This window comes from Carassius gibelio, chromosome B24 (genome assembly GCF_023724105.1).
Source record: "Carassius gibelio isolate Cgi1373 ecotype wild population from Czech Republic chromosome B24, carGib1.2-hapl.c, whole genome shotgun sequence".
Classification (NCBI taxonomy): Eukaryota; Metazoa; Chordata; class Actinopteri; order Cypriniformes; family Cyprinidae; genus Carassius; species Carassius gibelio.
Genome location: NC_068419.1, coordinates 16823439 through 16837408, shown reverse-complemented (window position 1 = coordinate 16837408; position 13970 = coordinate 16823439). Strand labels below are relative to the sequence as shown.

General features: G+C 38.8%; 1 protein-coding gene across 1 annotated transcript in view; it reads right to left on the bottom strand.

Annotated features, from left to right (window-relative positions):
- LOC128013581 (reversion-inducing cysteine-rich protein with Kazal motifs-like) overlaps positions 1-12086 on the bottom strand; it is a 39805-nt gene extending 27719 nt beyond the window's left edge. The window contains exon 1 of the mRNA XM_052596688.1: positions 11802-12086. Within this exon, the coding sequence (XP_052452648.1) occupies positions 11802-11871 (70 nt within the window). The 5' untranslated portion in view covers positions 11872-12086. The remainder of the gene's footprint in view (positions 1-11801) is intronic.
- Between the last annotated feature and the right edge of the window lie 1884 nt (positions 12087-13970).

Sequence of the window (13970 nt, the reverse complement as noted above, 5' to 3'; positions counted from 1 at the left end):
ATTATTAATAAACAAAATTGCATTACTGCTTATAAATAATAATAATAATAATAATAATAATAATTTTACATATTAAAGTAATAGTATTATTATTATTATCATCATTGTTATTGTTTTGTTTTCATTATTAATACACAAAATTGCATTACTGCTTATAAATAATAATAATAATAATAATAATAATTGTTAAATTAATTCTTTTAATAGCTATTGTGGTATAACCCTGACATTTTGGAATTTGGGACACCAAAAAATATGAATTAATTTTCTATCATTCTTATTAATTTAAATTTACAAATTGAAAACATTTAATTTTGATTGAAGAGGCGTCAAGATGTGCATGAATTGCATTCAGACAGAACAAAAATAAGCATCATGTGACTCTTCAGCCAAGCTGGGATCCCTGGGAACAGATCTCTGTCCAGCTTCAGGGAGTAACATGTGCTAGTATTCTGAGCGCCGCTACTGTGTCTCTGTTTTTCTGAAGAATAGTAAAAATGCCACCCACAAACCACATCAAAGACATCCCCCTCTCTTCCACCCCATCTTCCCCTCACTGTCTCTCTCCCTTTCTCAACGCTCCTGAGCATCCACTTCACCCCTGCGTTCTCAGCAGCGAGGGAAGGCTCCCCGGGGAGTGAGGGAGAACGGGTAAAGGGTGTTTGTGAAAGAGCACATTTGATGTCCAGAGATGCCGGGATCTCTGGCGGGAACTGAAGACCACTTGAAAGGGAGGCACTTTGACGAAGGTGATCAAACAGCAATGAGAAGCAGACGAGAGCACGAGGTGGGGGTTACCAAATATGGCCCCGAGACCCCGGACCCATGAGGATCCCATCAAAGTTCAAAGCCTCGGTTAGAGCGCTTACATACACAACTGGAACAGATCAACCCTACGCTAACCTGCCGCTAACCAGTCCTGCAGCACATGGTCCTGGAAACACAAGGCTGAGGGTTCGATTCCGACAAAATGCAGGAACTGATAAATGTAGACCTTGACTGAGCCTTTAATGATTGAGGCAAGCATTCATGTTCTTCTGTGTGAGACCATATAATGATGAAGGTCAGTGAAGGGTCTATGACTTACAGTAGAGAAACAGCAGACCGCCAGTGTTAGAGCTAATGCATTACAAGTAACACAAGTTCTGTAATCAGATGACTTATTCAAGTAACTAGTAAAGTAACACATTACTTTTCAATTTAAATATCAGAGGAACTTTTTCAAATAAGTAATGCAAGTTAGTTTTCCCCATGTATTCCCTGACAGCTCTCCTGTCCCTGTATTTAGAGTAATCAGAGTCAGGGCATTTCCTTCAGCCTGAGGATTGCTCATCTTGCTTTTGGTGTGAAAGAGCCTTTACAGTCACCAAAAGTAGGAGAAAAAAAGAAGTCTAGTCCAGGGGTATCCCACTAAAATTTAAAGAGGTCCAGTTTGAGAAGATTTCTTGAAGCAAAGGTCCAGAAGATCATAATGCCTAACTAGTTAGTGTGATATATATTTAAGCAGCCTAGTAGTTATATCAACATCTGCATGTAATCAATACTCGGCAAATCAAATGAATTCAGTACAATTCAAAAACCTTTGACAATATTTATTGTCATGTAACATAGAACTGAACATATACATGTATGTACTGTATGACTGTATAATATATATATATATATATATATGAGCATGTTGTTGGGCAGTGAATGTGTGGCTCAGGATCTTGGTTCACTGGTCATATTGGGCTCTGTTTCTACACATATGAGACACACTGGTTTAGTGTGATCCCAGTGGGAAGTATAAACAGAAACGAGTCTGTCCATTCTGGATTAAATGCTCTGTTTTCGCTGTCCACTTTTATTTTTATTTTTGGAAAGCACCATCTGTTCCTTATTTTTCTAACCCTACTGCGTGTCACCCGCCTGTTTCTCTCCCTTTCTGAGGGATGGACGATACAGCATATTTTGTCTTCAATATGATACCGATCATTTTAATGGCCAGTATCGTCAATATCGATACCGATACCAAAACAAAACCTCTAAACTGAACTTTTAGATTATTAATTGTATTTTATTATTATGAGTATAATGGTTAATAATGCCTACTTAACTTTGTATTTAAAATGCATTTTAACATTCAATACACATTATTTGCAACTTAATACATTATATTTTTGTTAGCACATGGTTAAAATATGTTTACTGTAGTGGTAACCAAGGAAATATACAAATACTATAGTTAAACTATGTTCACTTCTTCTGTATTGTTCTGGGCTGCCTTTTCCAAAACCATAAATGCTTTCTTATTATAGGCTACTCATGGGAAACGCAGCTCTATTTAAATGCACTGTCAGAAGTGTGTGAACGCTCTCTGTAATTGATTGATTCTGCCTTGCAACATTTGCGTGTGTTCAGATGAGCAGAAAAATTCCTTTCACACAATTATGTGCTAATATAGGTTATTCATCCAATTTAAGGCTTATTGTAGGCATTATTTTTTGCTTAATAAATAAAATCACCTTAGTATCGCTATTTTCTATTTGAGAATCAGTCTATCGATATATCAATAATTCAGGATTGCTTCGCCCATCCCTACCCTTTCTCTGCCTCAATCACCTGTTTCTCTTCCTTTGTCCATCTCACTCGTCTTTTTTTTTAATCTGTGTAAAACTTTAACTTAACATATTTTCCTGTATTGCTTTATTGCATAGTTATTTTTGTTATAAGAAAAAAGTTATTAAACCTGTTGATGATTTTACATAATGCATGTTTAGCCCCACCCATGATTTTTACATGATGCATGTTTAGCCCCACCCATGATTTTACATAATTAATGTTTAGCCCCACCCACTATTTTACATACTGCATGTTTAGCCCCACCCATGATTTTACATAATTAATGTTTAGCCCCACCCACTATTTTACATACTGCATGTTTAGCCCCACCCATGATTTTACATACTGCATGTTTAGCTCCGCCCACTGATTCTACATCTCTGGCTGTTTAGCTCCGCCCACTGATATGTGCTTGTAGTAGGAGGAGAGGAAATACTAGAGACACACAAACACAGGATAACTCCCTCAACAGCGGCATGCAGATGATGTTTCAATATAACAAGACACTGTGAGTAAACATTCACAAAGAACTCCAGACTGCATCAGTGAAACACTGTTTGTTTGTGTCTTTGCTTTACTATGGATTCATTTTTAAACAAGACAGTATAATGCAGACTTGTCAGGGAGACTGAGAGTAAAATATGATGCAGTGCTGACTCTGACTATATTGGATCAGTTGATTATCTATTTTAAAAGTAACTTTCCCAAACACTTATGCCCATCATTACTATCCCCTCCAGCAAGGAAGAAAAGCCACTGGAATTCCTTCACAGAGCGTCTGGTCAAAGTGCCAGACCCTTCAACAATAACAGGGAAAAATGGGTTGAAAGGGTTGAAAATGGCACCGTTGTCACCAGCAGAGCTCTTATTAAAGGATGTGATGAACTGCTGGTTAACCAGAGTAAGATGGGTTTTGCTGAGCTTGGCGTCTATTATATGCTGAAATTCTAAACAACCGGTAAATGAATATTATACTGCTTGACCACATTATGACAGCAATAATCATTACCATTATATAGTCTTGTGTGAAAACAGATCTTCTTCTGTTATGCTGTTTCTGAAATTTAGATAATTAGATAATAGTTATTAATTAATATAGCATTAAGGTTTTGAGGAAATGATTTTATAATTTATATGATCTATTGTTAAGAAAGCATTTTATGAAGCACTGAGGTGAATCAGATCAGGTATAATTTAAGGCATCTTTACACAGCTGAGTTAAGGCTGCTCTGTGCCTGCTCAAAATTCTGTTTAAAGCCGGACTAAATTATGCCAGCTCTGACCCAGTATTAAAATGCACCCATTGTGCAAAATGTATCTTTACATGTTGTTTGAATATAAATGTGTGTTGGGAGTGTGTGTACACAACCACCCTATAATGATACAAATCCACACACTCCTTTTTTTTTTAAATCCCATAAATCGTCTCAGAACAAGCCATTAGCAGGATCTGTAAAAACAAAACATGACATCTGGTTTACAAGCCCCACCCAACTGCTGACAGACACTGCTGTATTAGCAGAGACCCCGCCCACAACCTGCCAGGTTTATCTTCACGCTAGAGCATGTAAAAACAGCACTCAAGTAAGAAATGTCATCTTATTAGAGATAAAGATGTTTTTCAGTCCAGAGCAGAGAGTGATTTTATTTTATTATTTATTTTATTATACAGGTCCTGCTGTCACAGATCTAATATAAACATTCACAGACATAACCCACAGTGTTTCTCTAACTCGTGTGTATTTGACAGTTTAAGCGCAGTAAGACATGGAAGAGAACTCACATGCCGCTTTCTGTGCGCTCAGAAGAGCCTTGATTTCAGCAAGATAGACATGATCATCAGAACCAAATAGATGTTTTTTGGCAGAGTTTCTGGAGCTGTAAAGCCACAGCCCTGTTCTGAAAAAGAGGCGGGGAGCAGCAGCTCATTTACATTTAAAGAGACAAGCACAAAAATAGCCTGTTTCTGCTCCCACTCAAAATAGGCATCTTCAAAATGATATAATAAATGATCTGTGGGGTATTTTGAGGTGAAACTTCATAGACATGTTCTGGGAATGCCTATATTTATATTACATATTGTAAAAAGGGGCATAATAGGTGTAATTATAATTCAGATTGGCTGCGTACATGCATTTAAGCCACCATTGAGCAGCATTAACAGTCTGTGTGAAGACACCTACATGCCACATCAGAAGTGCTTCTATGCCATCATTGCAGTGTAAAGTTGATATCACACAGCAAACTACTTCATACAACTATGGGCTGAGGTGTGACTTTCATGCTGCATTGAAAGTGTTTTTCAAAACAAGCCACAGATGCCTTCAGAACAGCTTTCTGTGAGTTTCTGAAGATGCTGTTATTTAAGAGTGTAATGTAAGTGTTGATAAATAGTGCTGTCACTTAGGAATTTCAGACGGGTGAAGCTGTTCTCAGATCAGCATAAAAGGGCAGCTCAGTCTGTATGCAGTGGTTAAAGAGAAGGAAAGCAGAGCAATCTGTGGCCTCTTTGTGGCCATCACCAGATTCCCTTAACGAGCTGGGATTTTAATGACACAATTGAAGGAGCAGTGGAGCATTCAGTCCAGGTTACAGCCGCTCTGTTCGACCAATCAGATTACTGCTGCTGTGGAAGCTGAGAAAGAAGAGCAGCGGATCGCAAACGATGAGCGTCACTTCAGAGCTGTACATTATACGAGCATCGAAGCGAACGCTGTAATGAGCAGTGACAGATACACACAGACCGCTAATGAGACGGAGAGGACAAACTCTACACACACATATACACACGCAATTAATCAAATACAAAAGTAACTATGCTTTTATTCTAGCAATTCATCAGAAATGTAGAATATAAACTGAGAATTAAGAGATATAAACGTACTTGTGTCTCTTTTAGTGGTGAAAAAAGTACATAATTGTAAAATAGTTTTCTTTGATTATGTGTTTATATAGCAGTTCTGTTTTCTCTGTGGGTTATTTTATTTATTTATTTTTGTTTGGTTGTTTTTTTCCAGTCACAGAAAGTAAAAAGGTAACTGCTACATTTTCCCTCACAATTCTGACATTTATTCTTAGAATTGTAGAGTTGCAGTTCTGAGATATTTTCACAGTTGATCAGGACTGTGATATAGTCTAAACAAATGATTATTCTTATTTATTCATTTTTGTAGGGGAGCCTTACTGTGATCAGAAGACAGGGCCATATGGAGCTCAGAGAAATAAAAAGAGCTGTTTTAAGAGAAAAGTTTGAGGTGAAAGAATCCATCTTTCCAGGCCAGCAGGAGCATTACTGTGCTCGAGTAGAGTGTTTCTGTGGTCATTCTCACTTCAGAGTCTCTTAAGCAATCACTTCAACGATGCCTATTGTTCCAAACCACTGACGTGAACATCCAGATGAAGTCTCAGACCAGCAGCAAAGAGGCCAAAATCTGCATCACACTGAAAGCAGGAGCAGAAGGAGAGTCCTGGACAAGCAGAAAAACCAACAGTGAGCCGCAGCAACAAAAGACTGAGCGACGGAGGCGGTGCGAATGAATGCTGATCCTGTCACGCTGTAAAGAAGCATGAGCCGACACACAGAGACACACAACAGAGCGGCACACAGCTCACACACACCAGTACAGCACACTCGCTGAGATACAACACCTCCAGCAGAGCGCTTTACACTTCATCAGCGCTTCACACTCCTCTGTGCAGTCTGACCTGAGCTTTAAAGAGTCGTGTGTCAGCCCAACACTGTTTCTGATAAACACTGCTCTCTCGAACTCTCTGTTCATCTGTGCATCCTGAGAAATACAACGTATCACAGTTTCTACAAAAATATAAGTGTTTTCAACGTTGATAATAATCAGAAATGTTTCTTGAGCAGTAAATCATCATATTATTCTGATTTCTGAAGATCATGTGACACTGAAGACTGGAGGAATGATGCTGAAAATACAGCGGAGCATCACAGAAATAAATTACACTTTAACACAGATTAAGGCAGAATTCATTTAGATTGGAAAGTGTCATGTGGTGGAACTCCACTAAAACATGATATATAAATTATTTCATTATATATATTTTTTGTCACGTGTGTTGTGAACTAGATCTTGAAGATATTTTTCTGGTTGTGGGCGCTCTTATTTGTCAAAGAGACAAAAATTTAAATATCCCGTGGCATATTAGACACACTCTCTCTCTCTCTCTCTCTCTCTCTCTCTCTATCTCTCTCTCACACACACACACACACACACACACACACACACACACACACTCTCTCTCTCTATCTCTCTCTCACACACACACACACACACTCTCTCTCTCTCTCTCTATCTCTCTCTCTCACACACACACACACACTCTCTCTCTATCTCTCTCTCACACACACACACACACTCAGTCAGGTCCTCCTGCTGTGTGCCGTCTTCATCATGACTGGGACATCTGCAGATCCCCTGATTACACAGAACCAGAGACATCACCAGGATCCCTTCAGTACATCACTGACCACAGACAGTCGAAATGACTGATATATCAAGTATTTATATATCTACTTGTACTTTTAAATCTTTTTTTTATATATATATATCTACACTATCATTTAATTTGACTGCTCAAGAATCATTTCTGATTATTATGAATGTTAAAGAGTTTTTTCAGATATTTTTGTGGAAACTGTGATATATTTTATTTTTCAGGATTCACAGATGAACAGAAAGTTCAAAAGAACAGCATTTATTAGAAATATAAATCTTTTGTCACATTATAAATATCTTTACCGTCACTTTTGATCAATTTACTGCATTCTCGATGAAGAAAAGTATTAATATCTTTCTTTCTTTTTTTTTTATTCGGAACCCAAACTTTGAACAGTAAAAGGTTATAAGATGCCTTCCATTCATTATTATTTTTTTATGTATGTTTTATTTAAAATGAATTAATGTATATTTCCAAACTCAGATGTAGCATCTCTTTAAAAATACTGTGAGCATTTCTGCTGGAATAAAGTCCTTCACTGAAGACCTTCAAGTAAAGAATCAAAATGATTCATGCTGAAAATATGGAATGTATGTGGTTGAGTGTGAATTATTCATTTCTCCTCCATCACTGAAGCGCTGGTGAACAGAGCCTCCCTTCACTCGTGTAAACGGCACATTAGCGATGCCACGCGTGATGCTGTCCTTGGGCCGCGCTCAAGTAGCATCACTGAAATCCACTGGACACATGTTATGAGCTTATATTAAATTATGTAACCACAACAGTTGGGCATCCATTGCATTCAACAGCTGATTTCCTGCAGCTCCAGCGGTTCACATCCAGCAGAACCTCCTTCAGAACAGAGCACATCCACAGCTGCGTCCCCAGAACTACTGTGGGCACATCTTTACCAACAGAGAGGAGAACTAATGACCAATGATGCTTATGAGAGACGCACCCCGGAGCTCTTTGAGCACAGACTGAAAGTGAAAAGTGAAGTCTCCGATGCACCATGATGGACGCACGCCTCACGGTCTGAATAAAGCTCTTCTGGTACTAAAGTGACTTCAGCGTACGAGTGAAACCCTGTTTGTGCAGTTTCTCTGGGTGAAGTGTGAAGATGGAGGAGACAGAGCGGTTCATCTCAAACACTCCAGGCGTCCGAAGCTGCTGCTTATCTTCCAGCTTGAGAAACACAGGGTTCAGCTTCAGCCGGATGTTTACTCTGCAGCCGGACCGTGAATCAAAGCTGCAGCTACAACACTTCCTGGAGGAGCTTCTGAGATCTGAGCTTGTTTTCTTTCACAGCCGAAGTCTGTTCAGTGAAGAGATCGACTCAATAGCACTTCTGCTTCCCTGTGTCACCCTTTGCCCCGTCTTTACAATTTAAGAGCCCGTAGCTGTACAATGTTGAATGGTGGTTGATTCTGCTCTGTTTTTCTGCATTCCTGCATGTCAGGCTCAGAGAGCATAATGCCCCCGGGTCAAAGGTCACTTCCTGTGCATTAATAACCCAGCAGTTTGACATCAACAAGACCAGACTGACCAAGAGGGAAAACATAAAGAATATCCAACAGCTCCATCATTTCAGCTGCTATGAAGATCTAACCCAAATGTAAAGCTGAAGAGCGAGTGTTTGTCTCTCGGAGCGGTCAGCCAGCCGAGGGAACGCTCAGATTCACTTCCAGAAACCACTGCATTGTATAATGCACAAAACAATGCCAAAAGGATCACGTGTTTGTCAAGAACAACGCTTGACGATGATTGAGAAGCTTGCAATGTCCAGTTTGTGGTGAGTAAGTGGTTTTACAGCATGCAACATTCTCCAAGAACCGGAGACAGAGCCAGGAAAAGAACTAAAAAAGCAGAGCTCTGGAAGATAAACAAACCGAGCAAACGTCAATTACTGATTTGGCACAAATTAATGGGCATTCTTTCAAGATGCATTCAAAGAAACAGAAAGAAAGAAACAAATGGTCTGAACAAATGGTCAAATGCACTTCCATTTGGATCATCTCACACCATGATGGAAAATTTGTGGAGTACACGCAAACCAAATGTGAAGACCTTTTCAAATTCTTTTTTCTCTCTCTCTAATTCATTTGCACTAAAAATGATTCATTCAATTAGAAGAAAAAGAAAAGAAAACACAACAATAACAACAAAAAGATTTTTGTTGTAGCCAAAAAACTTTGAATCTGTTGAAACTACATTTACAAATGAAAGGGTTCTTTTTATGACTAAAGTTTAGTTTAAGATTTCAAAAACACCGTATAAGAATAAACACGCTTCATGAAGACCCATGGGAGCTCTCTGGAACGCCACTAACTGATGAATTTACTGTAGCATGAAGAGTTTACTATGAAGTTGTTCTCCACTGCAATCAGCTTTTCTCCCTGGACTTAGTATTTCAGCGTGATCTGACGCATACAGTCAGAATATGTTCAGGATGTTCATAATGACATGAAAGGGCCAGATGGCTTTGAAGGACATGAAATGCATGGGCATAGCATGAGTCCAGCATACATGCATGTCTGCAATCAGAAGCAGAGCACGTGAGGCCGGATCGCTCTCAACACTGGCTCTTCAGACCCAATAACAAGACATCAAACGCAACAGAAAACTGAGAGAGTGCAGTCCACACAGACCCAATGCCTTGACAAAGAACTCAAAGAGTGTGTGAGCTGTAATGGCTTGCACATGTTTAGGTGGAGAGGTGTAGGTTTAGCTCAGTCTCAGCGGATCACACAAAACTGTCCTGAGAACTAAGAGAACTAGTCTAAAAACATCCAGACAAAACCTTCCAATGACAAGAGTCAAAGAAACAATGAAAACAGTACGCAGAATCAGTGTTACAAGTAACACGAGTTACAGAATCAGATTACTTTTTTAAGTAACTAGTAAAGTAATGCATTACTTTTTAATTTAAAAGGAAATATCTGAGTTACTTTGTTTCCATGTACTGATTGACAGCTCTGGTGTTGCCATGGTGACAGAAAAAAGTAACAAAGCAATGTAGTTAGTTACTTTATTTTAGGGAGTAACATTTTAATTACATATTGTAACATTCCTATATGCTGTGTAGAATTCAGAACGTGAACCAGAAAACAAGAACCCAACTCCCCTGAAACAGTACTAACAGACACTGTAGCCGGAAGATCTCATACGGATAACAGTGATTTGTAGCATGACTTAGATTTTCAGCCATGTCTGCCACCTCAGTTTTTCCTCTTCTTGTCGTGCGCCGTACTTGAGGGAGTCTAAATTGTTTGCAGATGTTGTGTAGAAAAAAAAGCCTCAAATAGGTAGAATGTGAACGGCTGCTTGACCTGGACGTGATTGGCTGAAGAGAGGAGAGGAGAACTGACCCAGCCGCTGGACAACAGTGAAGAGAGCTCAACTTCTTCACCTTATCTGACGCTGAAGCATGCCTTCTGTGTGCCACACACCTCTCACAGCAGTTATTTACTGAAGAACCCTGAGCACACACACATACACACACACACACATACACACACACACACTCACACACACACTTCAAAGCACTTCGGCATCCAGATGTAAGTTGACTTTGTTTGACACTAATAGAACATGAAAGAATTGACTTTTTTAGTTTATACACAACATCAAAACCTTGCCAGGGTGAATTTTTATTTTATATGTTCAACTCTTTTTGTCAAAGCAAGACATCATGGAAACGAGATTTGCTGATTCTGACACCTACAACAAATGGCAGCCGTGAACCAAAACAACAAATGTTCCCAACACCCTCATGACACTTTAACACTTCATGATTAGCATTAACACTATATCCCCTCTCAGTAATCTCTTATAATTACACATTAACTGTAAAAGCACTTCAGTTCCCAGAATGCATTGTAGTATAAATTATTTTGCATTGCATGCATTTGCTATTTGCTGGTTTATTTTCGAAAATTAATTACAATGAAGGTCAATATTGCATTTCTGAGTTATGATCGGAGTTAGGAGTCAATCAAAATGCGAAACTTGTTTTCGTAAAAGTGCTAAATTAAATTAAATTTAAATGAAATGTAATCACTAGAATTGTGACTTCAAACTAAACACAGATATTAAACGATTATCCCACGATGCAACACAATATGTTCACTGTTTATAGTAATTTGTTGTTATGAAATGACTGTAGCATTTTGTAAGTCCTTGGCATTCTACAGTGAGTCATTCTGTAGCTAATGCGTGTTTATGAATCATAAATGAAGTGCTTATGAAGGGTTACTCTAATAGTAGCAACTGTATCACAACTCTCAGAGACTGCTAGAAAACACATTTATTCACATCTTACTCTTAATATTTAATATCTGAAGCTATTATTTCCAATCGCCCAAATGCCATATGAATAACGGATTCATAAACTCAGTAAAGTTAGGGGAATATCAGGGTTCAGCCCGACCACAGCCGAGCATACACACAGATCACAGTGATACCCTCAATCTATTATTTATTGTGCATTACCAGTCATAACACAAACCACAATTCAATAATTCTGATGCAGCGCTGGAAGCCGGATGGAGAATAACGGTGCAGAATCAACAAGTCCAAACTTACGATATATGCTGTTAAAATTTCGCTATTAGAACGGAATTATGAGCTTTAATAGCGAATAACGAATGAAAAACGGCCTTTTACCGAATAAAACCAGCCGATTACTGACATTAAAACAACTAGAAGCAGAAGCGGAGAAGTGAAAGCGGACTTACCCTGAGTGTAGACGAAGGCGCAGAAGTTGCAGGAGAGAAGCAAAATGATTATCTCAAAACACACATACATCTTATTGAAATCCTAAAGTGCATGGTGGAGTCAGACGCAAACGAGACTCGAGCTCCATGAGATGATCTGTGCTGGCGGGAGCGCAGGAGAGCACAGGCCGCTCAGGAGACGCGGAGCGCGGCGTGGAGCTCTGAGCATGTGCGGGGATCCTGGAGGAGGAGCGGGGCTGGAACTAACGGAGACATCAGACACCGGCGCTCTTATACCGTTATGTGAGGGGGGGTGCACGAGCAGGAGGGGGAAACAGAAAAACAGCCTTACGAAACTTACAAAATAGATCAAACCTGGATTGTTGTGCGCCATTACAGTTGTGTTGGGAAGGTTTCTTTGGAAATATAATAGCCTAAGGTTACAGATTACAAGTTAGGATAACCTATTTAGTGTAAATATTTCAGTTTCTTTATTAAAGTAATGTAATCAATTAATTTTGAGTACCTTTCTAATGTTTTCAGCTGTTTATCATTTCAGAGATGTAGAGCAGGCAGGGTTCTCCTTACAGTAGAATTACTGTCAGACTTCCAGAATCCTTCATCACAGATTAGCCTCATCACTTGACTTCAAAGCACAGCCACTACTGCTTTGAGATCGTTCTAAAGTTAATACAGATTTAAAATCAAAACAATAAGTAGCTTAATAGCTATGCTATTGTTTTTGGAATCAAATCTTTGCATAGCTATGTCAGGAAACAAATACATCTAACAGTGCCTTGGAAAACAATTCATCTTAAAAATAAATAAATAAATAAAGCATACACATAAATAGATTTTTTTCTTTTTTAATGAAAATATATTTTACATTTAAACTTAAAACTGTCAGTAGGTGGCAGCAAGTCATGGTTAATATGGGAGTCGTTGCGATTGTACCGAATTATTTAAATGGTTGATTCATTCATTGAAATTAATTCATTCAAATTAAATAAAAATACTCACCAGATAAAAAGGGCATCTTCTCTCAAGGAAGAAAAAGAGCAGGTGTTCAAGCCCCCTGTGATGTCTGTGTGCACGGGCCTGAGATGACAGATACACATTCCCTTCAGCCTGAGACATTCATTTCACTTTTGTTGTGAAAGAGCCTTTACAGTTTACAAAAATAGAACTTTATTTAAAATATATGTGACAGAAAGTAATGCAAAAGCAACTTAGTTACTTTGCAAAAAAAGAAATAAAAAATGAACACAATTAGTTACTTTTTATGGAGTAACGCAATATTGTACTGTATTATACTTTTAAAAGTAACTTTCCCCATCTCTGCTATTCTTGTCCATGAAGCCAGTATGTTGATGTGAATGCTGGGCATTTGCTCAAAAAAGCAGAACAAGTGCTTGAAGAATAATGTGCTGTGCTCTCCTGCTCCTCAGGCCATCATCAGAACAAACACTACTCCAGCCGAAAACCTTCTCAGATCAGCTCTGATTTGTCACGATCTGCCACTTTAAAATAAAAACCATAAGAAAGCTATTCAAAAGATATGCTAGGGAACAAGATTATATCTATGTCTTTGGAGGTGAATGCAGGCAGTGTTATATTAAACACACACACACACAACGCTTCCTGAGAAGCCATGATTGAGGTTTGATTGTGTTTCTGTGGCATGTGCTGCTGAGAGAGTAACAGGCTGTTTGCTCTGATGGGCAGGATACCATACATTCAAATCACTGTTTATCAAAGTAATGACAGCCTATTGAGGCCAGACATAACCGATATAACTTCAGATAATTACAGTAGGTGTACCAAGCTAAACTAAAACTGGAGACTGTAATGACTTTTTCTGGCAAATAAGTGTCTTTAATGAGCTTCTTTATAAGTTGAGTGCCGGAATTGCCCCGCGCTGCTTGGCTGTAATTAATCCTCACAATGGAAATGTGGCCCTTTGTTGTGGCATTGAGCCTGACACAGATGAAAGAGCATCAGGAAACACACTGATTCTCCAATGTGCTTCACATGTGCACAGCTAGAGCTCAGCCATATGAACTGCTGCTATATTTATCCTCAGCGAACATAAAGTCACCCGAACCTTCATTAACCTAATGAGCCTAAACGAGCCAATCACAGAGCAGGACTGACACACAGCTGATCACTCCACACATTATCACACTGCAT